Source organism: Convolutriloba macropyga, chromosome 11 (genome assembly GCF_964194025.1).
Source record: "Convolutriloba macropyga chromosome 11, txConMacr16.3, whole genome shotgun sequence".
Lineage (NCBI taxonomy): Eukaryota > Metazoa > Xenacoelomorpha > Acoela > Convolutidae > Convolutriloba > Convolutriloba macropyga.
The window spans coordinates 52406762-52433887 of NC_134478.1; the positions used below are offsets into that span (position 1 = coordinate 52406762).

Sequence of the window (27126 nt, forward strand, 5' to 3'; positions counted from 1 at the left end):
AGGAAGAGCACAATAAATTTTAATGCCTAGTCTGATGAATTGTGAATAGAAGACATAGCATGACCGGGAAAAATTTTTTTCAGTGTATTACAAAACATACAAAAAAAATATGAAAATTACCCATATATTTACCCATATAAGCAGAGATAACTTTCTACAGTTTTTCGTTTTAATTTTTAGGTTTGCGCTTGTAGTATTCAACACTAAGTTTAAAAATTTAAAATATTGAAAATTAGTAAAAAATTTTATCATCTTTAACATAAAAACCGCAACAAGAATTTCAGAAAGCAAGGCTTGATATCACCGTTGCGTTTTAAAAATTGATTTTTTTTGTAATTCTTTTTCCGAGGACACATTTCCTAATGAACTTGAACACGTGTTCAGCTTTGTTCTTTTTTGGCAAAAATTAATGCATATTTGTATCATTGTGGCATATAGCTAATTTTCGGTTAGGTCACATCTTTTTAACAAACAATAAATTTTTCCTCGCGTAGGTAGTTAATTGGGATCAAATTTTCTCAAATTGACCTCTTTACCTTGAGTTACAGACTTTTACCAATTGCTATACTTTACAAACTAAGCTATTGTTAAAATCCAATGTTCGAAAACAGAAGTCAACAATCAAAAACGGAGGTAAATGCTCGAACAGAAAGAAGTCAAAATTCAAGTCATGAACAAACTTGCTTTCTGCTAAAAAAAACCTGTAGAATATCATTACTCCTCTTCGAGTCGTAAAAAACCAAGAGCACCGCAATATAGCTCCGCTCAGTTTACAGCTTCGCAGCTATAAAAAAAGAACTGAAGTGTGAAAAAGTGGCCCAAGAAGTCAAAGAAAGCTTTAGAACAAAAGCGCAAAAACGGTCCAGCAAAAATGTTGCATAAAAAAACCGACAGGGATACATAGAATAATTTCTTCAAACTTCGTTCGAGAGCAATTAAAAATCTACGAGAGGATTAAACCTGCCTCCCATTGTGAACTGTGTTTCTTTTTCAATTTCATGCTGTGCAAATTTAATTATTTGAAATCTATTTGTCAATTTCCTGCCAATTTATTGAGTTCGGTAATCTGGACAATGCAATCTAACAAAAGTTCTATAAAAATTTCTTTTATATTTATATTTTTGAATATTTGTATTTCTTTAAAAGTAAAGCTGTCCTAAATTAATTCCCAATGCGAAGCGAATCTCCAATCCTGTATAAGAAATAAATGTTTTTAACTCCAGAAATGATACTTGGTTATTCATAAAAAGAGCCTCCAAGATACGAGTACTCATTGAATATTCGATAACCACACCCAAATTTTAAATATATATCTGAACAACCAACTCATTAACATCAAGGATTTTAAAATTTTTGGAACGTGCTCAAATTGCTTGAAAAATAAAAACGAATATTTTCATTGATCAATTGTTGGTCGAGAGAAAGTAACTTGATCTATGGATAAAAGGTACCGGCAGTGATAAGCGATGTCAATAGTCTCGAATAGTCTTCACCTAATAAAAAAAACATTCATAATGTTCATAACATTAATAAAATACATCAGTATATATGATAACATAAACTTAGAAAAATTTATATATATATGATCACATAAACATCAGTATATATGATAACAAAAAACAAGAACTTAGAAAAATTTACATTTGAAATATGAATCATTAGCACCCAAAATTGAACCCCCCCCCCCATTTTTTTTAAATCAGTGCTGTTATCTACAAGAAGTCGACTCAGCAGTGTGTTGCTGTGGGGGCCGAAGTCCCACCGAGTGGAACAACTCTATCAGTCTCAAGTTGCAGATTCCCCGGTGAGATAATTCCAGTTTTTGATACTGTGGCAGTCTATAAAGAGAAGATGTAGTATATTGTTTTCTTATAAACAGTTTTTCGCACGCTCAAAAATGAAGTACAATTTAAGAGCAAAAGAAGCTTTGACAGACATTCGTTCCGAGAATGAGGTAAATCCCATCCCAAGCAGTGGTTTAACTCAACCGATGTCCAACCTTACAATAGAAAATAAGTTCCACATTTCACCTGGCTCTATTTTATTCATTCCTGACACAGCCGACAAATTATATAAGATCCAGGTATTAGAACATCTTTTGGAAGAAACGAAAGTTAGATACATTGGATGGGGCCCTGATTACGACTCTTGGTTCAACTCAAAATCAATATGGTCCTATTGGTGTTTCAAAAAACCTTTAAGTAAATTGAAAAGAACCTCCAAGGAACTATCAGACAAAATTGACGATCTGCTAATTAATGCCGAGAGCGCACTCTATGTAAACGAAGCATTAACCGGTTTGAACTCCGAAAGAATTAGAACAGATGGTAACCTTCCAGATATATAAACTTTGCTTCACACTAAAGTCCCGACTATCCGCTATGTCCCTATCAATGTAAGGTACAAATGGTCAGAGCTTTTCTCTGACGTCATTAATGATTGCATTGAAGATCCTAATACGGAACTAAACTGGAAAAAACCCTTCGGATTGTCTAAATGCATTTTACGTGCCAGTAACAGAGGCGGGCAAAAACACAGGCGGAACAACGACCAAAGAATTCTAGAAAGAATTAATTGCTGGAACAGCGGAGACTTTGGAGGGCTATGGAACGAAGCTTGCTCTTTGAAACAATCGAAACGATCAAACGATACAAACTCCGAAGAGATTATCATACGTGCAAAAAATTTGTGTTTCCAGGGCCAATATGGCAGAGCAGCAAAAGTTTTGGCTTCTGATGGTTTTGCACCAGTCAACAAGGCAACTCTCGATAGTTTGAAAAAACTGCATCCCCCTGAAGAAAAGCCTATTGTAGTCCAAAATTTTTCATCACAAGCCTATCAACTCAGTGAGGAAAATGTTTCGGAACAGCTGAACTCGTTTTCAAGATTTACAGCAGCTTGTCCTTCAAAAATGTTTCCCGAACATCTTTTGCATGCTGTACAGTGTACCGCTTCAGATCAGTCACAAGTTGCTTTGAGAGTACTGACTAAGTTTTTAAACATAAGCTGCCGTGGGGAACTTCCCGAATTTGTTTCACAAGCTCTATGTAGTGCATCTTTATCAGCCTTGCTGAAAAAGAAAGCCGGTATTCGCCCTATTGCAGTCGGAGAAGTCTTGAGAAGGCTAATAGCTAAATGTTAAGCCAAGGAAGCAAATTTAGAAGCAACGGAACTTTTCCAGAGCCTGCAATTGGGTGTGGGAGTGAAGGAAGGAGCGGAAGCCATCATACATTCGACTAAGATTTCGTATGAAAAATTACTCACCTCGTCCAGTTCCTCGGGTATTTTGCAAATTGACTTTTGCAATGCATTCAATTCGATAAAACGCAGTGAAATGCTGAAAGCCGTTGCAAATTCAATGCCAGGCATTGCTGCTTTTACCAATTCCTGTTATTCACAACACAGCCAATTATTCTATGACAAATTTGTTGTTAGCAGTGAAAGCGGTATCCAACAAGGCGACCCATTAGGCCCTTTGCTTTTCTCTCTGACGCTCTGGCCCATTATAGAGAAAAGTCAGGAAACTGCGCCAGAGCTTCAACAGCATTCCTGGTATCTAGATGACGGTGTCTTGGTGGGCTCAGAGGACGATCTCATTAGATCTTGGGATCTTTTATGCCAGCTCGGACCTGATCGCGGCCTCCACATCAGGGTCGATAAGTGCGAACTGTGGTCCACGGTAGATTTAGACAGACTGGATACAAGAATAAAACGAAATGATATTTCGGGCCTTGAGGTTCTTGGAGCTGCGTTAGGAACCCCAGAGTTTGTCTGCATGAAACTTAACGAAAGGATAGGGAAAATAGGTGTACTTTTCGAAAAGTTGGACTATCTTGATGACCCTCAGTGCGCCCTAGGTATCCTACGCCACTGTATTGGGTCCCCCAAAATGGTGTATTCTTTGCGCTGTCAAACGCCCACACGTCCAGTTATTGAATCCCTAAAAGAATTTGACGCCCAACAGCGCGAAAAACTTGAGAATATCCTTGGAACTGTTCTTCCAGAAGAATCCTGGACTCAAGCAACCCTACCCATAACCCTTTCAGGTTTGGGCGTTCGCCAATGCCAAGACCAGTATAAAGCATCATACATTGGCTCTGTTCTCTCCTCTGAAGATCTTGTTTCCAAAATAACCGGTGAGAGCCCAAAAAACTGCCAAGTTTTTCAGGATCTTTATTCCAGTATAGCACAACTGGACATTTCAAACCTCTCACAAAAGACGATTCAGCATTCTCTTGATAATGAAAAATTTCATGCTCTCAAAGAGAATCTAGCCTGTGAGAGAGAATCAGCCCGACTTCTCTCATTGTCTGTCCGACATGCTGGAGCTTGGTTGTCTGCTCCCCCCATTCAAGCTCTTGGGCTTCATATGGCACCAAATGAGTTTAGAATTAGTGCAAAGTACAGACTGGGTGTCCCTGTCTACGACGCCGAAAGGAAGTGCCCGTTCTGTAAAGCAGGAGTTCTTGACATCTATGGGGATCATGCCATTGCGTGTCACGGTCGGGGAGACGCAATTGCAAGACATGACCGTATTCGAGATAAATTAGTGTCTGCTTGCTCATCTGCGAATCTCTCACCGGTAGTGGAAAAAAAGAACCTAATTCCAGAAAGCCAGGCACGCCCTGGAGACATCTTTGTCCCTACTTGGAAAGCGGGAAAACCTGCTGCATTTGATGTAACTGTTACTTCGTCGCTGCAATCCAACTCTCTCACTAATGCGGCTACAAAGGCAGGATACGCACTTGATGCAGCAGATGAAAGAAAATATTGTCTCCACGACGATAACTGCGCAAAGATGGGAATCACATTTGTTCCCCTTGCAATTGAAGTTCTTGGCGGGATATCGGCAACCCTCAAGAAAACACTCAAGCGGTTGGCTGTGTTAAGTGACAATCGTTCCTTCCAAGCGCAGGGGTTGTCTGTAGCTTTCTGTAAACTAATGCAATCCTTGTCAATCACCGCTATTCGGGGATCAGCGGATATGTTGCTGGCACGGGCTCCATAGTAGACTGTTTTGCTTTTTGGGTGCTCGACTGCTCGGAGGGGAGATGGTTGATCCAGTACTGTTGCAATCATTGTCGACAGATATGATCAAGGGGTCTGCCTCAATGATTTTGACACGCTCTTTATGGCCAGATTTAACAAATTCAGAATCAGAAGAGTCGAGAGTGGCCTTTAATGATAAGTCACCAAAACGATTGCAACAAACGGGAGACTTATCAATGTGCAGTTCTAGTATTTTTTATTCTTACCTGACCAAAGTGGGGAGAATAAAAACATACATTTTACATGTGAAAAATAAAAAAACGCCGACGAAATGAGATTCATAAACTGTTGATCTGTGGTATTGACAATCACCGTTTTGTTAACCAAGTTAATTATTTTTGGTTCTAGTGTTTAATTTAACCCTATATTTTAAAGGGGAAAAGAGTGTAAAGAGTGTTAAAAATATATCTTTGCCTACTGAAAAAAAATAACATAAACAGTGGGCTCAAATTTGTTTGAGCAATTATACCGTCAAATTTGACAACGGGGAGCTCAATCACGTAGATACTAAATTTCGATAGCTGGCATAAAATTTGTTTTTTGGGAAGTTATGTTACGTAGGAAGATAATGATTCTTTTACAGAATTAATTCTTTTAAATCATTTAAGAGATAGCAAATGGATCAGAAATACACATCAAAGGAAAAATTACATTTCAGAGATAAATATTCTTCAAATAATTTAAGTAAATTAAAACGCCCCACGTTACGAGCTAAGATTGTCATAACAGTTAAATAAGTTTAGAGCATCAAGTTCTGTCATTAATAGTTTCTGGTTCTGCATCATTGTCATTTTCATCTTCAGATCCTGTTTCTCCTTCTGAACTTTCACCTTCGTCCGATCCAGAACCAGACCCGCTTTCTGATTCACTTGAACCCTCTTCGGAATCGCCACTAGCCTCATTTTCTCCCTCGCTGTCGCTCACAGCAACTGCTACACTGTCGCCTGTTGAAGATGGATTCTCAATCGAATCCAAAGTTTGACTGTCGGTTGCTGATTCATTACTATCACCAGGATCCTCACGATTATCATCTGTCGATGCCAATTTGTTATCTTGTCCACTGTTTTCGGGATTCTCATCAGCTGCCTGAGATGGTTCATTGATCCCAGTTTTATTGCTGTCAGTTAAATGAGTTGTTTTATCCTGGTCTGTATTTTCGGCATGTTGATCTTCATTTTCCGGGGTTGCATTTTGATTCGTCGATATAACATCCTTGGTCAATTCCTCGCCTAATTGATCACTATTTTGGCTGGTTTCTGCCACAGAACCAGCAGTACCAGTTAAATTCTCATGGAATGCAGATGTAGATGCTTGTTCACTGGTTCCAGGAATCTCAGCGTCGCTTTCCGATTCCGATCCGGAACCCGAACTGGTTTCTCCGGACTCGGTATCAGAACTGCTTTCACCCGCTTCCTCTTCACTGCTCGTATTTAACCTTCCCTCATCATCTTCCTGAGTAATCTCACCCTCGCTCAGACTATCATTGGCTGAATCATCATTTTGATTCGCGGTCGAATCATTTTTGATACTTTTTGGCTTTCTTGTCCTCCGGTTAAATGAACCCATAATATTGTCCATAACAGCATTGCGACGCTTTGCAGGCGTAATTGTATTCGTGCCAATCAAACTTGGCTGTGCAGACAAATCATCTGCACCATCTTCAGTGTCAGCTATCACCGGTTCCGATAAACCATTCTCTTCTTCAACTAACAACTTGTTATCAGAGACAGCAGCAGTAGAATCTGTACTGATCTCAGTTTCCGGTTCTTTCGGAACTGTATTGCCATTAATAGAACTTGCAGACGTTTTGGGTTTTTCAGAGAGCTTAGTTGAAACATCGTCAATTATTCTCGGAGTCACCGATTCGAAATTGTCGTCTTCGTTCTCAGAGCTTGCCGAGGATTCATCAGAGCTTTCACTTGAACTTCCGTTTGATTCGTCAACTTGGGCCTGAGCTGCTAGACCTCGATTAGCCGGAACCTCGAGCTCTTTCCACTTTCGAGTGCTCACTGGTTTCTTTTTATTCTCATCTCGGTAGGCCAATGGTAGGTCTGGAACCTTGAAATCGGCATCAGTAAATGTTCGATTTGCTCTTTCGTTTAGTTTTGAATCATCAACCGCTTTCGAAGAACTTGGAATGATACTTCCGTCAACTTTATAGAGCGAATCGTCGTCAATATTAACTCCTCGTCGGCGATTTGGGTTTGGTTCGGTTCCAGATGACGTCACAACTTGGGATAAAGTAGGATGAGCATCTTCATCACAGCTGCTTTCAGAGTCTGTTTCAAATTGTTTGCTCTGGATTATTTCCTCGAGAGGCTTTGGAACTGGACACTGTGTTGGAATCACTTGACTCTTCACTGGACCACCTCTGGAAGGTGTTTCTTCTGGTATAAATGAAGTTACGATCTGTGAGCCGACAAAGCTAAAAAAGAACAAAAGTTTTTTAAAAGCTATTGTTAATAAACAGAAACAAAAATTAAACATAGCCTACAGATTGCCGGAAAATAGCCGCGATAGACGCTTGTGGTCTTACATGAATTGAAACTACTAAAGAAATAAGATAGACAGATCGACCACCAGTCCTTTAATAGACCACTAGACTTTTTGGGTTAGAATCGGACTGTCAATTTTATGACACATACGGTCTATAAGGAAAAAGACTAATACTGAAGAATTAGTGCATCTAAGTTTGGCACTACTTAGATGCACACTATTATCTTTAACTAGTAAATGTTCATAAAATTCAAAAAAGTTCCATAGGTGAGTTCAGAAGTCATTTATTTGAGTGAGGTAAGTCACGCAATTGACCTAAATCAGAAATGACGCCACGAACACAGCAGTAGACGTCATTCGAGTCAATGAAAAAGTCAATTCCAAGAAGTCAGGTAGTAAAAATCATCGATGCAGACGACGAATAAAAAAAAACATAGCAGGACAAGTCCTAACGTAGAACTCAAAGACTTTTCATTGACTAAACCAAAAATTAGAGCTAGAACGGACTAGGAGTGATTTATGAAAACCGTTTCTGAAAAAAATCAGATCAAAAAATTAAAAAGAACAGAATATCATTGTCAAAATGCCGCATGTGAACAGAAAAACCACTAGCGAGAATGGAAATCCAGTTCAATCAAAAACCTAGGCCTAGAATGAACTAGGAATGGATTGAGAAAACCATTTACGAAAAACCCGATCCAAAAAATCGAATAAAAACAGTAAATACAATAGAAATTGCCGCATGTGAACAAAAAAACCACTAGCGAGAAAGCGAATTTTTGTTCAAACACCATTTTCTCACTCTACTTTAAAATTAGAGCAAAAAATGTCAAGCTGCAAATTCACTAGCTTTTTCGCTCCCTTTCCCGTTTCGGCGTGACCAAAATCACAACTCCAATTTGACTTCAAAAATCATGAAAATGTGTGAACAGATCTTAAAAAAACATAAAATGTGAAGAATTCCGGAAACGACTCGAAGTGCAAATCCACTTAAAAGCCATCCAACTACTCATCAGACAAAACGTGCCTCCCCCTTTTTATGATTATCTTGAAACAAAACCATTAAAACAAGAAAATGAAATCTGTTAAAATATGATAAAAAATCTAATTTTTTCATAAATTGAGATCACGAAATAAATATCTGTGCGAAAAGACTTCATCAAAAAAATTAATACCTATTAAAACCACTAATGAGATTTTTTTTAAATACTTGAAACCAAATCATGAAGAAAAAGCTCTCACAAACAACTTGACTTAAAAAAACTAGACGCTTGTGGTCTTACATGAATTGAAACAACTAAAGAAATAAGATAACAGATCGACCACCAGTCCTTTATTAGACCACTAGACTTTTTGGGTTGGAATCGGACTGTCAATTTAATGACACATACAGTCTATAAGGAAAAAGACTAATACTCAAGGATTAGTGCATCTAAGTTTGGCACTACTTAGATGCACACTATTGATCTTTAACTAGTAAATGTTCAAAAAATTCACAAAAATTCCATATGTGATTTCAGAAGTCATTTAATTGAGTGAGGTAAGTCACGCAATTGACCTAAAAACTGAAATGATGCCACGCACACAAAATTTAACTGCAAAGCAGTAGACGTCATTGGAGTCAATGAAAATGTCAATTCCAAGAAGTCAGGTAGTAAGAATCATCGATGGAGACGACGAATAAAAAAAACATAGCAGGACAAGTCCTGACGTAGAACTCAAAGATTTTTCATTGACTAAACCAAAAACGAGATCTAGAACGGACTAGGAGTGAATTGTAAAAACCATTTCTGAAAAAATCAGATCAAAAAATTAAAAAGAACAGAAAAACCACTAGCGAGAATGGAAATTCAGTTCAAACAAAAACCTAGGCATAGAATGAACTATGAATGGATTGAGAAAACCATTTACAAAAAACCCGATCCAAAAATCGAATAAAAACAGTAAATACAGTAGAAATTGCCGCATGTGAACAAAAAACCACTAGCGAGAAGGCGAATTTTTGTTCAAACACCATTTTCTCACTCTACTTTAAAATTAGAGTAAAAAAATGTCCAAGCTGCAAAACCACTAGCTTTTTCGCTCCATTTCCCGTTTCCGCGTGGCCAAAATCACAACTCCAATTTGACTTCAAAAATAATGAAAATGTGTGAACAGATCTTAATAAAAAACATAGCCGGAAGAATTCCGGAAACGACTCGAAGTGCAAATCCACTTAAAAGCCATGCAACTACTCATCAGACAAAACGTGCCTCCCCCTTTTTATGATTATCTTGAAACAAAACCATTAAAACAAAAGCAAAAACAAGAAAATGAAATCTGTTAAAATATGATAAAATCTGATCAAATTTTGTCATAAATTGAGATCTCGAAATAAATATCTGTGCAAAAAGACTTCATCAAAAAAACTAATACCTACTAAAACCACTACTGAGAATTTTTGTTAAATACTTGAAACCAAATCATGAAGAAAAAACTCTCACAAACAATTTGACTTGAAAAACTGAAAAAATTTTTAATATTACAAAAGCACATAAATCAAAGAAAAATTCCTTTCAGCCAATAGGGTATCCAGATGCTCGCAATATAATCGGCAAGTCATAATAAGCTCAAAAAAACTTCTCTGAAAACAGAAAAAAAAACAAAACCGCAAAAATTAAGAAAAATAGTTTCAATTTTCGTCGTTTTTTGTCATATTTCTCAACAAAAAATGCTTAATATCTAAAAAACCGTAACCACTTGTTATCTAAAAATTACACAAGTAATAGGGGTTTTTCAATACCCATTTAAGGCAGTAAAACAGAACAATCTTCAAAAAATCTTAAAAATTAGCCCAAAAATCAGCAAAAAACAAGAAAAGCCTCCGAATTAGCAGAAAATTCAAATGAATTTTCACAAACCTTCAAACCACCACCAAAACCATCCTAAGATTAAAACAAAACCATAACCAAACCTCTTAATCAAAAAAAAATTGAAAAAACTGCTTCAAAATTCCGCAGGTGAACAAAAAATTTCGATCGCCTACAGAATTTTTTTTTCGCCTCAATTTCTCGTTCTCTAGAAAACAGCGATATGAACAAAAAACGACTCTCTTTTTGCTCCACTCTTCATTTTGTTCAGCAACAAAATCACTCCAAATTTTTTTCACGTGTTTCATTTCCCGCTTCAAAATTCACTCCAATAAAATTGATTTAAAAAAGGACTTCTCCAATACTCCTCTTCAAGTCGTAAAAAGACAGCTTCTTTGAATTTTTCAAAAACCGCGAGGTCCACGATAAAAGCCGCTATCGCTTCGCGGCTATTAATCAATTAAATAAAGAAATTGTTTTTAAAATGTACTCAAAAACAGTTAATGAAAATCTATCAATGTCAAGCTATTCACCAATTTGGCTTTGGATGTGTAGAGCTTTTGGAATAATTTTCCAAGTTAGAAATCATTAATACACCAAGAAGAAAAAGACCCTTAGCTTAAATAATACGGCATAACCAAAAAGTGACCCGAGCAATTGAGAGTAGAAACACTCAAACTCTTCAAAGTCCAACACATTCAGGAAAGAGTAGCCCAAGTATTGAACGAAAACAATCAGATATAAGTTAAGTCTTTGCACTTCAAAGTTAAGGCATGTCTACTCACTTCGGTCTAAGCTCTTTCATATATTCAACATAATTCGAGTAATTCTCCGGAGCAGTGTACCCGACCACCTTATCCTCCTGGTGACCCACTTTGTCCGGTTTAAACCCGTGTCTTCTCACTGAGTGCCTGGCTTCCCTGATGAGAGTTGACTTGAGTACCGGGTTGTCAGGTCCCCCCGTGTTGCCAGAAGCAGCAGCCTCAGCTGCTATCTGCTTCCTAAGTTGTTCACGCTTCTCCAGATCCTCTCTGTCTTTCTTCCGCATTGCACGCTTCACTATTTTCTCTCGCATTTTTACTAAAAAAACATCACTTCATTTTATTCCTCATTATTCCCAAAGTTCTTGATGTGACGTTTTTTAAACTTATCGTAGATCATCAAATTTATAATGTCATTCAATATTTATAATATCAATCGATATATTACAATATTTATTCAATTTTATAATATCATATTATAATTATAATTGACCGAACTGGGTCACAAACTCCAAGTTATTTTAGATCATTTCTAAATAAGGCCCGATGCTAACAAGGAGGCTCGGTAATGTGCGTACGCACATAATTTTCCGACCCCGCTCATCCACATTCTTGACTTAGATGGCTACCAAATGAAGCGATAGAAAAGTTTCAAAAACATACACATCGTTCAATAAACAACCAATGAAATACGATAATGACACGCTAGAGGGCCGATGAAAGTTGTTGATAATAGGACTACTAGAAAGGACAATAATAAAAATCAAACAACAAACATTATTTACGATCATAACTCGATGTCTATAATAAAAAAAATCATAACAAAATCAAACTCGCATCAGATAAAAACCAAACAACAGAATTTAATCTATACTTCAATAGAAAAGATATGGGACCTGTCCACAATACGACTGGTTAACAGGTCGACAAAAGAGCAAATAGGTGCGAGGTTCAAAAATAATTTCCATTTTTGAAAACAATTAATTTCAGTTATTAATGGCATTAGATATCAGCTGAAATCACTAATATGTTCATTTAAATCTACATAGGAAGCAATTGAGACATGTCATCATTCAAAATTCGATTGCGCAAAATTTCAAAGCCAATGAGATAACCGATTATTGCTATAACTTAAAAAGAAACCAAAAATCCTTTGAAAGGTATGAATACATAAAAATCTAACTTTTTATGAAATCTCGATTGATTAAATTTAAAGACCTCAGGAAGCCAATTGGGCCTGTTAATAATGAGACTAAGTCACGAGCCCACAAAAAAAAATAAAGAAGACAAAACTTCAAACAATTTTACGACATGTCACTGTTTAAGGCACTATAATTATGAGATTCATCATTTTACTTTCATCTTAACATCAACGAGTTTTTCTTATAAAAAAGATTACTTTGACATTACAACAAAAACAAACCCAAAAATAGAACAGTATCCAAATCTCGAGAACTTTTTATGAGACTAAATGGTCAAAGCAATCAGTCACAACGTATAACCAAGCGCGCAAAGAAAATTTGAACCAAAATATGTAATTGAAACTTCTAATGAGTGATATTAAGTTACATGGTGACGAAAAAAAAGCAAAAAGAAGACAGATGAAACATTTTCTTTTTTTTTAATTTAATATGAAAGTCATTAAAACAAACAGCTATAAACTGAAATCTTTAACTAGGTTGGGTTATAAGACTTGAGAAAGAAATTCAGATTTATCGTAATCAGTTATATGGCGCACTAAAACGAAAAGAAGGACAAACATAGGCAAAATGAAAAAAAACACAAAGTTTTGCGAGATAACTGTGTCTCAGTCCAAAAAGCATAAACTATTCAACAAAAACAATTAACATATCCAAATATGCCTCTTTCCAACGTTGTCCATTTTCCCTTCAATGCCTTCCTTTAATTGGACTTGTCAATAATGCGATAATTCGACAAGGAAAAAATGAACTATGCAATTATGATCAAAAATAAAAGAAAAATTGAAAACGCGTAGTACCATTAGTTGAATATAAAACCGTTACCGACGTTAATTTATAACTCAAAGAAAGTCTGTTTCCGCCTGTTTTTACTAAGATTTCGCCCAAACTTGAGAGAAAAAAGAAAGAAAATAGTAGCAATGTAAAAAAATTCACCAAAATTTTCTCAGAACGAATATATTCAAAGTAATGAGACATTAGCTAACAAATGAAAAAAATGTCTAGGTTCTTTTATACCTTCTAAATGCTAACTAGATCTTTGATTGGGGACACTAAGTCATTGAGCTACAAAAAGTAAAGAAATGAAAGCAAAACGCAAGAAGCCCATAACAATTTCTCAGAGCTTAACTCTGAAACAATAAAATAATCTCGTTGGGTCTCGTTAATTTTAAATAGTATCTGTCATTAATTGAGCCCTGATTTGAAAATCTTGTCCTTAATTTACATAAAAAACATTTACATAGCGGAAATATTTTGAAAAAAGGTCGCGCCCCATTAAAATCTAAACAATTTCAATCATAAGGATCCATAGTGAGTTCAAGATCAGCCCAGATATTGCTGCACGTCTAACAAAACACTCAATTATTGAAATGGATGCGAAATAGATCAATTCTATACAAAATTTTTCAGTTTGTCAAAAATAAAACATAGCTGGCAGATTGCCAGAAAATAGCCGCAATAGATTCGTAGATCGGCAGTATAAAAAAAACAGTAAAAAAGACAGACCAAAAAAAACTCGTCTTTTCATTGAAGGCTGATCTGTTATATTTTAAAATCTGTATAAGTTTTTGCTGCCTCTATTAGCTGCTCTCTAATATCCTTCATTTAGAGTGACACACACCCATTTGACCTTATCTCTTTAAATTAAAGTAAATAAAAGTCAATTTCAAAGTGGGGAAGTCATTTTTGAGAGTGAGGTAAGTCAAGTGTGACCAAAAATTTAATCACGCGCATGAACAAAAAACTCGCTCCACTAAGAGCGAAAAATGACGTCACACATGCAATTCAGTTGAAATTGCATGAACGGATGAACAAAAAGTGGCTGTGACGTCATATGGTCGTAACAAAAATCAAGACGACGAAATAAAAAAAACCAAGAGAAGGCCAATAATAGCCCCAGCTATCGCTGTGCGGCTATTAATAATGCATTTTGTATAATTATCGAGTTTGAATTGTCTTAACAAAAAAAAACCCATTTGAGTATATAGTCCCCCCCCCCCCCCCCCTCAAGAGGGGTCGGAACAAAAAGTTTCCCCCAGAACCTTAAATCAAGCCGAGATTAGAATTCACAACTTTATTTAAGGCATGCGCATAATGAATATTGAACAAAGTCATCAATGGAGTTGGGTTCCATATTGCCCTAAAGCAAAACGTAGTGGGCCAAATTGCTGAAAGTTGTCTATACGATATGAAATTACAAAAGGATCTAGCTAAACAAGTTTGCGTAGTTGATGTATTACACGTCGTGGTATTAATGATAGTGTTAACACTAATACTAGAGGTGTACCTTCTTTGGTTTGCATCTTCTGTTGTTGTCTTAGAGCCCTGAGAGCCTCCTTTCTCGCCATCTCCTCTCTCAATGCCCTCTCCTCCTCTATCTGCTTCAGTCTCGCCTCCTCAAGTGCTTCCACTCTCCTGTCCAGAATAGCCGTCTCCAGATTCTACCACAACAAAAACATCTTCATCCAGGAACTGTTATTTCGATCAATTGCGCGAATGATTGTACTTTTTTACATAAAGATTGAGAACGTTATAAATTACTTCGAGTTTATTCCATTGCTTGCATTTATAAATTTACAACCAACAAAACAAAACTCGAAAGCACATCAAAAGGTCACTAGACCTGTCAAGTGATGCCCGCTACCAATCTTTATGTAAAAAAGTACAATCATTCGTGCAATTTCCTTGCATTTATCGTGCGTTTCAGAAGTATCTTTTCAATTAAAAAGGCCAATAAAGTTTGACACTTTTCATATTCTGGCGCTCGTTAAGTCATGGATCACCAGAAACCAACTTGAGATAAAAAAAACATACGTGATAGAAGATCTGATCTTCTCCATTACTGACAGCCCAATACGTTATTGACATGTTTCATGTTTTGAAAAATCATTATGTTTTAATATAGCACGTTCACTTACTTGGGGGCTGAAAATAAAGAAAGAGACAGATCCAACAACGTGAGTAACTGAGCCAAACGCAAGGTATTTTCCCATTGCACTCAAATGACCCGCAAGCGGCTTGCTTCCCCAGTAGCCAGCTGGAGCTCAGGGATGCTAGCATTTCTACGTAACGTAATTTTAAAATGCTTTGGATTAGAAACAAATGAACAGCTTCAACTAACCTTAACCCTCTCGAAAACAGCATGCACCAAAATGACAGCTTGCGCTTTCCGTTTCGCCACTAACTGTACTCGAGCCTTTTTTGCCAACTCCAGTCTCCTGAGCAACTCAAGCACAACAAGACGCCGCTTACGTGTACTCCTCACTTTCAACGCCTCTTTCAACAATCGGTCAATCTCAGTGTTCGTTTGTAAACCAGGAGTATCTTCTTCGCTTGATATGTCATCCAAATCCGATAGAAACGATGCCATTTTCCGTTTATTGCCTGTCGTATCTTTAGGCTCGGTCGGATCGCACATTACAACTTGTCGTTCTTCGTTTTCTTCAACAGGTGATTCCTTGTCTGGTTCGGGCAACGCCGGTCCCATAGACAACGAGAGCTCTTTCGGAATTTTCCTGGCACGACTTTGCGACATCTCGTAAAGCACTGATCGTGGCAGAGTTTTTGGCATTGGGAACGTAACTTTATCTCTTCGTTCTCGTTTCGCTTCCGACTCTGCTCGATCGTCGCTCAGACGTTTCCGACTTTTGCTGTTTTCTGCACGTCGATCTTTAGAACTGGCCTCATTTCGTCTTTTGCTAGATGACTTGTGATGTGACGGGAGTTTAACACGTGATGAGAACTCCTGACCGTAAGAGTTCATTTGACCACTTCGACCTCCAAGTCTGTTCTCATATTTGAGAATCTTGCTTTGCTTCTCTTTATCTTTCAGTATTTCATCTTTATGGAGCTCTTTGAATCGTTCCAGTTTTCGCTGCTGAATTTTGCGTTGGGAAAGGAATCCAGTGCCGTCGAAGTCAACCTAGAAAAACTCAAATCAGAGGGAAGATGCTCTAAAACTATAAAATGCGATAACTTCAAAACAGTTTCTGAACAAATTCTACGATACGTTAAGGTTCTACATTCTAAAGTTTGGTTTACCCATTGAAACGATTTTTATATACCACATAAAGGTGCACACAAATTACTTACAGATGGTTATAAGTTACGGGTATGGTGGGGGGGGGGGGGGGCAGTTTCAGCAGAGAATCTTATATACTCCCCTTGTTCAAACCCGGATCAAACATAATACAAGGGTACAAACGTAGTATTCAGAAGTCATACTTGTGACCGGATTTGCATCCCACACAAACTTGGATGTTTTTATGAATTCCGATTATTTTAAACTCAAACTAAGGAGGCTGTTATTTTCTTTTGTCGAAGAAAAATATGACAAAAATCCGTTTAAGTAATGGTTACGTTACTCTGCTTGAAGTCACTGAGAACCTCTGGCGTTTATCGAGAACCGCGAAGCGGTTCCAGATATTAAGTCAGAGTTAAGTGACTTCTGCAGAGTCGCGTAAACATGCTTAAAAGTCGAAACCCGCACGTTTTAAAATATGAGAAAAATCAATTTCTGGCACTGCAGACTATCAGCATTCAAAAATGTGCACGTGGGTATTTTACGTGTTTATTCTAAAACTTGTTTGATCTATAATGCCTAAACAAGCAATCAAGTCTTATAATAATTAGATAGTCTTAAAACACTACAATTAATTAGACGAATTTTTAGATTCGTCCAGCTAGCCCGCGATTCACTTTTTTTGAGTCATCCTAATTTTTTTTTTATATTTTCATCAGTCATACCTTATACGTATTCATATAAGTCCTGTCATCTATATCCTTGTAGTACAGCCTCTTCCCACGCAGTGCGTTCATTGCGACTGTGAATCCGAGATACGTCTCATACTGAATATACACTTCGAATGTCTTCAGAGTCGTCACATCAGCAGCATCGCATTGAGCCTCAAAGCTGTCAAAATTGAACACTCCGATTCCGTTCGATTCTCGTTTGCGTTTTTTGTAGTTTGAGTCACTTGCGTCAAGTTGCTTCAGAAGTGGGATTTCAATTCGTCTGACCACACCGTACAGTTCGAACACACGGCGCACTATAGATTCTTCTGGCTTGTCCGGAACTGGGATGTTGAGCCAGGGTCGCTTGCGGAACTCCCGTCTAGCTTGCCGTCTTGCTTCCTAAATATAAAGGAGGGATTGCTTTCTTAATTTGATAAATCAAAACGCTAGATGCTCACTCTAACAATCGTAATACCTCTTTTCATTAAAACATTAGAACAAGGGAATTCTTAACTTCTCTTTTCATTATGCAACAGAAAAGAAGTATTCAAAAAAATCGGAGCTGTTTCAAGCAACACCTCGTGGCGTATGTTCTAGTTGGTTCTCTGATGTGCGATCACAGATTCAACCTCAAACCTAACATTTAGTAATGAAAATCCAAAATTGATATTACTAAACAATGGTCACATAATGTAGACATAAATTGTAAAAGCTAGTTCCACTTATAAGGCCGAACAAATCAAACTCGTTCAAAAACGCATCAGTTGATTAACACTCAGTTATGAAAACAAATAATTTCGTTCACGAAGAAAAGGAAATATTTCCAAATTTTGTTCACGCGCCGGTGAGGACAGATTCCAACTCACTTGATCAATTCGTTTCTGCTTTGACTCCTCATCTTCAGGTGCGCCATTTTCTTCACGTCCGTTTTCGGGTTCAACGTCTCCTACGTTTTCCTTCTCATTTTCATCATCATTCTCTCCTTCGACAGCCGTGAACGCATTCTTTTTCCATTGCAGACCTGATTTACTTGCTTTGGTTGAATTGCCAGCGATCTGCTTTTTGTTCGAGGTCTTAATTTTATTATGTTTCGATTCTTCTTTGTTATTGGATGACGATCGTGAACGACTCGACGACTGACTTCTTGAGGAAGCACTCCGAGAGCTCGAGCGCGAATCCGAAGAATCATTGCGACTTCGGCTCCTGCTACGAGACGCCGAGTTCGAGTCGTCAGATCTTCGGCTTCTATGTTTCCTTTTGCGCTTTTTCTGCTTCGATTTCCGTTTAGAAGTGGACTTCGATTTGCTCTTGGATTTCTCAACTCTGTAGATTTGATGCACTTCGTTTTTAGTGTGCAGGAACGTTTTGCCTTCTTCGGTATTCTGGTAATCTCCTGTAAATCAAAAATTAGATGTCATTTGGTAATTTGGGAGTAATGTGAATATAGTACTTACAGGCACACAAGAGAATTTTTAAAAAAATCATTTTTTAAAATGATCTCTATCATGGATTTTGAAATTTAAAAACAATGGTTTATTTAAAACTCTCCTCTTGTGTGCCTGTAAGTACCATATACACATTACTGTTGGCATATCCTCGTGTACGTGTGCCACTTTTATAGTAGGGTCTCGGGGTTGGGGGCAGAAAAATGGGGTCTAAATAGCCAGATGGAGGACGGTGGACGGGGGAGTGGTGAGAAGGGACGGGGTGACAAAAATGTGGGGGGGGGGGGGGTCAAACTCTTTAGATTAGATTATGAACAGCCATTCACAGCATAAATTTATGTACCCTCGGCACAGTTTTGGTGAATCGCATACAAAGGTATCAGTAGGGTGCAAGGCTCAAGAGAGCTGTTCAGCCATATAATGACCTCTGGGCTTTACTTGTTTATCTTTTGGAGGACGAAAAGTTAAAAGCATCGATCAAAACATCGGTCTAGCGAAAAATTGAATAGCTACTAAACAACAAAGACAGGCGGAAGATTAACAACAGATTTCTGCTCGATATATTTCGAGGTTCTGCATTAAAAAACTAACGAGAAAAACAATTCAGAGCCAATCTAGAACCGGGCAAAACAGAAAGAATGTCCTCGTTTTTGGTTCGGCTATGAGTGTTATTATTCTTAGTATAGGTTTGTTGATGTATTGACCTAGCACGATATCACGTTATCTGCAGTTATTCTTCGGGCTATTTTTATACTATGCTAAAAAACATCTTAATCTGCGTGAATAAAGTAATTCGTGTCAAAGAACATTTAACAAGATTAAGAGAACTTTCACTAATCTTTAAAGGAAAGTTTTGACAAAAACCCGCCAAATGTATTTGCAACTAAAGGCTCAACATGAAACACAATTTGAACAGTAGATCAGTTAGCACATTTAGCTATAAATATGAGGGCACAAAAGTTTAATTCACTGATTTTAAGATGACGTTTGCACCCAATAATTAATTCTTGCCCAAGAACATTCAAAAAGAGCAAAGGAAAACTCAATTTTTGTGAAGATAGCGATGACTTCCATTACATATTAAATTTAACAGTAGAACAGCATGGAGAATTACATAGAAAGTTCAAGAGGTTCTACAAGAGCTTTAAACAATAGTATTTCGTTAAAAAAATTAGTGTAAAAAACTAAAAGAAAGTCAGTAAGATTCCAATTTCGTGCCACTGCAAACAAAAGCCTGCCCATTTTCGGCGAGCAAAACCGATCACGACACACTGAAGCAAATCTCAAACGCAAATCAAACAGCATGAAAAAAACTTTGAAAACATTAAATTATTTTAAGTTACCTGTCAAATAGATTTGAATGGCAAGGACATGCGACTATAATAATCGATTGACTTCAAGTCTGAGAGTAATTAGGAATTCAAAAGCCAAATAAAGAGAGTCAAGGTACGGAACTTGCTTCGAATTTGATGATATCACGCTATTCCAGCGCCTTAAATAATGTTACTAAAGCTTATTATAGACGACCACTAAAAAGAATTGAACTGTAAAGCTGAAACCAATTTCGCAGCAGTGTGCGGTCCAATTTTATCAGTGAACAGCCATCAATCAAAAATTGTATTTAAACACACATACAAAGAAATCGCGAAAAATCTTACCAGTCAAAATAAATAAATGAAAAACACTGATATCAATGAATAATAATTTAAAAAATAAACAACCGACCAAACGTCGCAAGAAAAGCTCTCGCAAGAAAAGGCTTGCTCAATTACAGCCTGCTTCAGTCGAGGGTGGGGAGCCTTAGTGGGACTAAGAAGTTCGATAGTGGGCTTCAACCACATTAGAGGTTAACATATACCACTATTAAGATTTAAAGAGAAAAATTACACCAGGTTCTGCGCACTTTTCATTTGACTTTTAGTATTAAATTGCCGCCAATTGAGTTCAGCTGCTTGAAATTGTGATTGAGAGAGAATTTTAGATCACGCGAAACGCAAAAAGCAAAGGGCGTAAAAGTCACTTGAAAAGTCAAAACGGTCAAGCAAACATTTTGCATAAAAAAGACACACGTTTACAATAATTGCTTCTGTACGAGAGCAATAAAAAACTGACTCTCGCGCCATTTCTTGTCTTCCCAAAAGATCATCAACTAGAAAATTAACTACTCTCATAAAATATTGAGCTGGTGGAGGAGGGTTGAATTCAAATCCAGACTGATAAAAAGTAGAAAAACTCAAGAACAAATTCAAGGGAGCCCAATATTGTATAAAAAGTAGTCAAATGAGCCAAAAAATAGTAGCTTTATAATTTCTCCCCGGCTGACCAGCGGGCACTCTTTGTTGCGATAACCGGCCCGCTGTTTACGAATTACATTCAACAGAGGACAGGAAATAAAGCGATGGACAGCAGTCCTCTGGGACTCGCAACCTATAGAAATCCAAATAGTTCTTTTTTGTTTCTTTGGTGTACTCGAATACATTATAAATCTCAAAAAATATCCGCGCTATTGATTTTAACTGTTACTAAAGCATTATTTCTGAAAGATTAAATAATTATTACATGACCATTGCGTGTATAAAAAACTCGTGCCAAAGAACAATCAACAAGATGGAGTTTACCTGTCTTTAATGAGAATTTTTGACAAAACCTGAAAAATCTTATTTGAAACTGAAAATTTGCAAACTCAAAATTTGAAACTCAAAAGAGAATATTTGTGAGAGTTACAAACGTTCGTAGATAAACGAAAGCTAAGAGCAGGTCCCTAAAAATTATCCCTTTTTCGGGCTACAGCGAATAATACGCATATCCAATCTTTAGCAAGCAAAACAACTAAGCAACCAACTAATTTTTAGGTTTTATCAGATCACCAGTGCAACCACGGCCCAAGTAAGCACAAAATATATACATAACCCAAAAAACAAACATTTTCTAAACAGTCTACAGGCTAAAAAGAATAATGCTTCACATAAAATGTCCGAAGAACTAAACTCGGCAAAAGAAGAAAACAAGCAAATCCGTTTGTCAAAGAAATTTTATTCAACAGTTAAGTGAAAAACGGATAAAAGCTTGTATCCTTCAGACAAAAACCAAAAGGGTGTAATATTATGGAAGAGACACAAAAGATGTAAAATGTTGCAACTAAACTGCGAACACAGATTGATTATAAAGTTCCATGAAATTACCATCCCAACGGACCTATCAAACTTATTTGGGCAGCAATGACACACACACACACACACGACTATATTCATTGACTCAGTCTTTGTTTGAGAGCTACTAAGAAGTAAAAAGCCTTTTAACGAGTGTCGGGAACACGGAATTTGATTATGGCTTGCTTAGAGGAATAAAGTTACTCCAGCGCCTCAAATGACGTTATTAGAGCATATAGACCACCAATTCTGTCCCAGTTGTAGCTCAAGTTTTAACAGTTAACTGCCATGAACTGAAAAATTCGTATAAAAACAGGTGTAAAAAACTTTACAAAAATTGAGGGCCTTGAGAGCAAACAGAAAATTGATACCACTTTTATCTGCCTGCAATGTAGGGATACACCACTCTGTAATTTTAAATTCGAAACGGCTATCGCCACTTCAGTAGGTTACGTGCACAAAATTGAGAAAATATGTCATTACATGGTAAATCAGTATATTGAGTGCACCCACTAAGCCTAGAGGTGACCAAATAATCGCATAATAATCATACCATTTCTGGACAAAATTTGCCATTCAACTCAAGCATTTGAGTAAGAAATCAGAAACTACACTAACCAGATTGAAATTGCAACAATATCTTTTTCTGTTGCTCCCGTTTCCGATTTGCTTCCTCTTCGTCTGAATCAGTAGTAGACGACGCAAACTCGTCCTGTGATTGGTCAGACGAACTAACAGGCGAGCCTCGTTGACGTCGACGATTCCGCATCATCCGTTTTTTCCTCGCCTTTTCCCTTTTTCGTTCAAACTCTTTAACTGCACGTTGTTTATCCCGATGGTAATTTGAAAACCAAGCGCAGGGAATTCCAGTCAGAAGGATTGTATCTGGTCGCAAGCCGGGTTTATCCTCGTTGCTTCCTATCATTTTCGAGAAGTGAGTAACCCAATCGTTCTGTTTCGGGATAATGACGTCATACTCGGCTGCGTTCAGCTATCAAATCACAAATACACACATGCAATGCTTCATCACTATGGTCACCAAACAAATATCGGACGGAAGGTAATAATTTCAAGGAGCCATTTGACTATCAGTTGAGGAACTGGTCAAAATGCTCTTGGAATAGCTATCATAAAAAGAAATATTAGCATTGAACGAAATAGGTAACTTAGTGCCAATACAGGCTTGCCTCTCTGTGTGAAAATGAACGCTTAGAATGTCATCCAAAAATTACAACGAATTAATATATTCAGTTGATAAATGCAGACAAAAACAGCGTCTAATTTTAAAATTTATATGGTTTCGAATGTTGGATAACCCGAAGGGAACCAAAAATTGGGTATTTCACATTATATTTCCCCAACGAATATATAGCCACGCGTTATGGTATATTTACAGCAACTGCGAGACGAAAGGTTATTTGACCAATAAGCTTGGGGTTCTATAATAAGAAACACCCAAAAACCAAAAAATCAAGCAACACAAGTTCTAAGCAATCAAATACGAAAGTAGTTTAATTAATGTAGCTTTAGAGAATTTTTTGTGTCTTCTCAGTTTACATTATTTTCCCGTATTCATTAATAAAACGAGAAGGATAACACAAGCTCCTGTTGTCAAAATTTGTTCAAAACCTTGAAAACGTTTTCTGTTCATTGTTAATTTTTGTCTCCCGGCTTTCGTCTTGAAGAGCAGTTACAAATGGGTGGGTAAATATAGCTAACACTACTTCACAGTGAGCTGGAACAAACATCTACCGTTCTAACCCTCCATTAGATGAGTGCAAGGATCTTTTTGAGACTGCCCGATATTTTTCATACCAGTTTAGCAGATTCGTTTAAGTTTTTTTCTGAAAAAAGCGGCAACATTCAAAAACTCATGAAAGAAGCACATCTATTGTTGAAAAGATTTCCCAGAACTTCTATTGTATAAAAAAACGTGGAAGAACTTTAAAATTTTTACCTTTCACGGCCACAAAAAATTACTTCTTGTTTAAGAGAATTTCACTCCACACTAAAATCTAAGTTACTGCGGTTTTTTTTGTTAAAACTGCGGGTTTTTTGGCCATTAAAAACTCTGTACATTTAAAAATGCACATTTAAAGTGCATTTTTAATTCATCTCCTCAAGCGCGGCAGTTCAGAGTACTGGTACAAGGCTTGAGTGATTTTCTTAGGAGACAAATAAGCCAAAAAATTAAACAAGTTTTTACAATTGAATTCACTTGACAACCGCGTTGAAGCATTGACTTACATCAACGCCAAACTTGCAGTGAAAAATACTGGTAAATGATTTCTCGCTTAGATTAATCTTTATCATAATAAGCCGGTGAATTAAAAGTAAAATTTTGAACTGATTCTTCGCTCAGATTAACGCTGTCTTTAGAAGCTCGAAGAAAAATTTGACGAATTTGGAGCTTAATCTGTCCAAGTTGGAGAATAGAAGTTTGAGCTTTCTTGGTTCAGGTTAAGTGTTCAGTTAAAAAAAACTTATAATTAGTTAAAAAAAAACAAATAATTTTTAGAGCAACAAATTGTTCTAATATATTCATAGGTATTAGGAAGGGGCGACTAATGAAAAAATGGCTACATTCTAAACTTTTTAAAATGTAGCTGTCACTTTTGACTAATGACAATATCGCGGAACACCAACCTTTGCTTTTGGTGCATTTTTTGCCGTCTATCAAAAACGTTTTGAATTTTTTTTTAATGTGTTCAAATGACTAATTGAAGTATCTCACTTCAAGTCAATCAAAAGGAACTTTCAATGAAAACTTAAGCTGTAGAGGAAAAACTGTATAGAGAACTCGAAACCATCGTTTTGAAAAAAAAATTTTGAGCCCAGAAGTTTAGATTAAACACCTTTCGTTGTCTTAAGATCAGACGGGTTGTAATTTAATATTTGGTACTAGTTATTACCGTCATTAAATTTTGGTTCACCGGCTGTTGCACAGATTTGATGTTGGCAAGTGTCATTTTTCAAATTTGGAAGTTGGTTTATGGTAGGCTTTAACACCTAATTTAGTAGTTTGTACTCCAAGAAAAACTTTATTGGGAGAATTTATTGTTTCAGTTTCAGATCAGAAAAACTGCATTGTTTGCGATATAAGCTCGTCTTTACTGAGGCCTCTGATGAGGCCTTTGATTTTTGAGCTAGCTAGTAAAAGTCCTGATTAGTGTAAATGACTTATCACTAAGGTGTTCAGAAGTAGTAGACTTGTCTTCTCAGGGAGCGGGCTAGAGATACGTTTTGAAGTTTTTATACTAGCCGCCATTTTGCGTAATATGTTTCCATTCGTCGTGAAAACTTGCAGTGCAATCAAGATATATACCAAAGTATTTTAGGCAATTTACATTTGGTGTTTCGTAATTACCGATCAACAATTTGCTTATTTTGATCTCCTCTAGTATTGATATTTTTGAGAATACTATTTAAGAATGTCCCCTACGCAATATTGAATTAAAAATCGGGTGAATTTTTACAATTTGTACATTCCCAATGGAAAAAACTAAGAAAAGTGAGAAAAGTGATCATATTTTGGTTCCAGGTGCTCGCAATTATCACAAACACAATTAAATCTACGCGATTCACAAAGAGGGGCAAATGAAGTACTTTTTTAATCATACAAACGAAATATTAGGAGTGGAATGATGTAGATTATGAACCTTGAAGACAGCATCGCTTCCAAAACTTTTCAACTGAATGAAACTACCGTTAAGCTTCGATACGAAAATGGCCAAGTCCCGCTTGTCCTCTATCTCTCCTGAAAGCAAACACGTGGACACAGAGTTAAGTACAAACATTGAAAGTTTAGAACAAACACTGCAAACTGAAGTTCCTTTACTGTAGTTCTGTGCGATACAGGTAAGCTGGAATTCAAATAGTGCCACATTTCAGGTAGATTAGTTCTTAAATTATCTAGAATGATAGAATTAATTTAAATTTTAAATATTCTTAAATGATTAAATGCTTCTTTTCAGGCTTGACATGTGGCCCCCTTCAAGGGGCTTTTATTTTAATGCCCTAATGGGAAAGATAGGATATACGCGTTGCTGAGTATGCTACATATTAAAGTGGGGTATGATCATCTATTGCCTACAACGTGCGGTAAAAATACAAGTTTTCTTTATAACTAAGAATATAATTTCAGGTATTTTTTACCTGATTTTTTTTTCAAATGAAGCAGCCATGGCACAAGACTGCAACACGCTGACTAAGATCGTTTTATGTACCGTATAGCGATCTTCCAACCTCAGGTAAAAACAAGAAGTCGCTAAACTTAAAAAAAAGGTTAATATTTCAACAATGGTACCAAATACTTCAAGTAAATTAGCCAGTCACAATGATCCCCGCCATGACATCGTCGCCGAACGATAGTTGATTTGAGTTCATCAATTGACCACGTACAATGAGGTTAAGAAAGGCAGATTTATGGTGATCTCAGTCTCAGAATTTCTTTAAAATTCTTTTCTCGAACTTCACTCCAAAAGCTTTAATACTTAGCTAATTATTACATAGCTCAATTATTTGATCAGATCTATCAACAACCAACCACAACGAGCATCCTACATGCTTCAACAAACAAGCAAAACTTACCCAGGTATCGTAGAAACGTGTTTGTCTCCTTCAAAATCTTCAGATTCTTAAACTCCCGAGGTGTGACCAACTTCCTAATATTGGTCATGACTTCACTATTGGACACAACCCTCGATCCCTCCTTCCCTTTCACGAACGGAATCGATACAGTTATGCTCACTTTGGCAACTGGCTTCAAGTACAGACCACTCGAAGCCCAGAGGTCGGTGACCCCTTCCGGACAAGGTCGGCATTCCACTATTTCGCCCACCGGGCCAAGGTGCGATCGTATTGAAGGTTGTTGGCTCGACGAAGCCATATACAACCTGAAAAACGAGAACAAAAATTTTGAAGGAAAAAAGCTGCATATTTTTTTACGAAAGAGAACAAATTGAACTGATTAACTTGAGCTAAAAATTGAATACAGTCTTCAATATTCACCAAATTCTCCCAACTTGAGATCATTTTTCGTTAAAAAATGAAACTATTGACAGTTGTTCGAGCTCATATTCTTTAATCCATTTTTAGATTCTAATTTCTCACACCAGAGATTCAATGTGATCCTAATATAGAAACAATGTTATCTCGATTTCTAAAGATTTCGGATTCTATTTCGGATGCAAACCAAAACTATCAAGAAACGCTCACGGAAAAATCTATTGCGACAAATATAAACTTCGCGAAACAAATAAGAGCAATGTGAGTTAAATCTGAGTAAATAAGTTTCTAAAGCTATTCTAAAAATAACAAACTCCGAGTAAATAAATATCTAAGTTGATAAAATACTAGCTCTTATAAGACCAAAGGAACACACTGCACCTGAAATAATCTAGCATAATGAATCCTTAGATTGGGAAAATGTAAAGCAAAAGTAA

General features: G+C 36.8%; 1 protein-coding gene across 1 annotated transcript; it reads right to left on the reverse strand.

Annotated features, from left to right (window-relative positions):
• Positions 1 to 5621: 5621 nt before the first annotated feature.
• LOC142349891 (uncharacterized) lies at positions 5622 to 26596 on the reverse strand. The gene is made up of 9 exons (XM_075401728.1): positions 26273 to 26596; positions 25342 to 25439; positions 22301 to 22673; positions 17955 to 18481; positions 17101 to 17487; positions 15476 to 16276; positions 14642 to 14795; positions 11180 to 11474; positions 5622 to 7474 (listed from the first exon to the last, which is right to left on the reverse strand). The coding sequence occupies exons 1-9, from the start codon at positions 26568 to 26570 to the stop codon at positions 5797 to 5799; spliced, it is 4611 nt and encodes a 1536-aa protein (XP_075257843.1). The 5' UTR covers positions 26571 to 26596; the 3' UTR covers positions 5622 to 5796.
• Between the last annotated feature and the right edge of the window lie 530 nt (positions 26597 to 27126).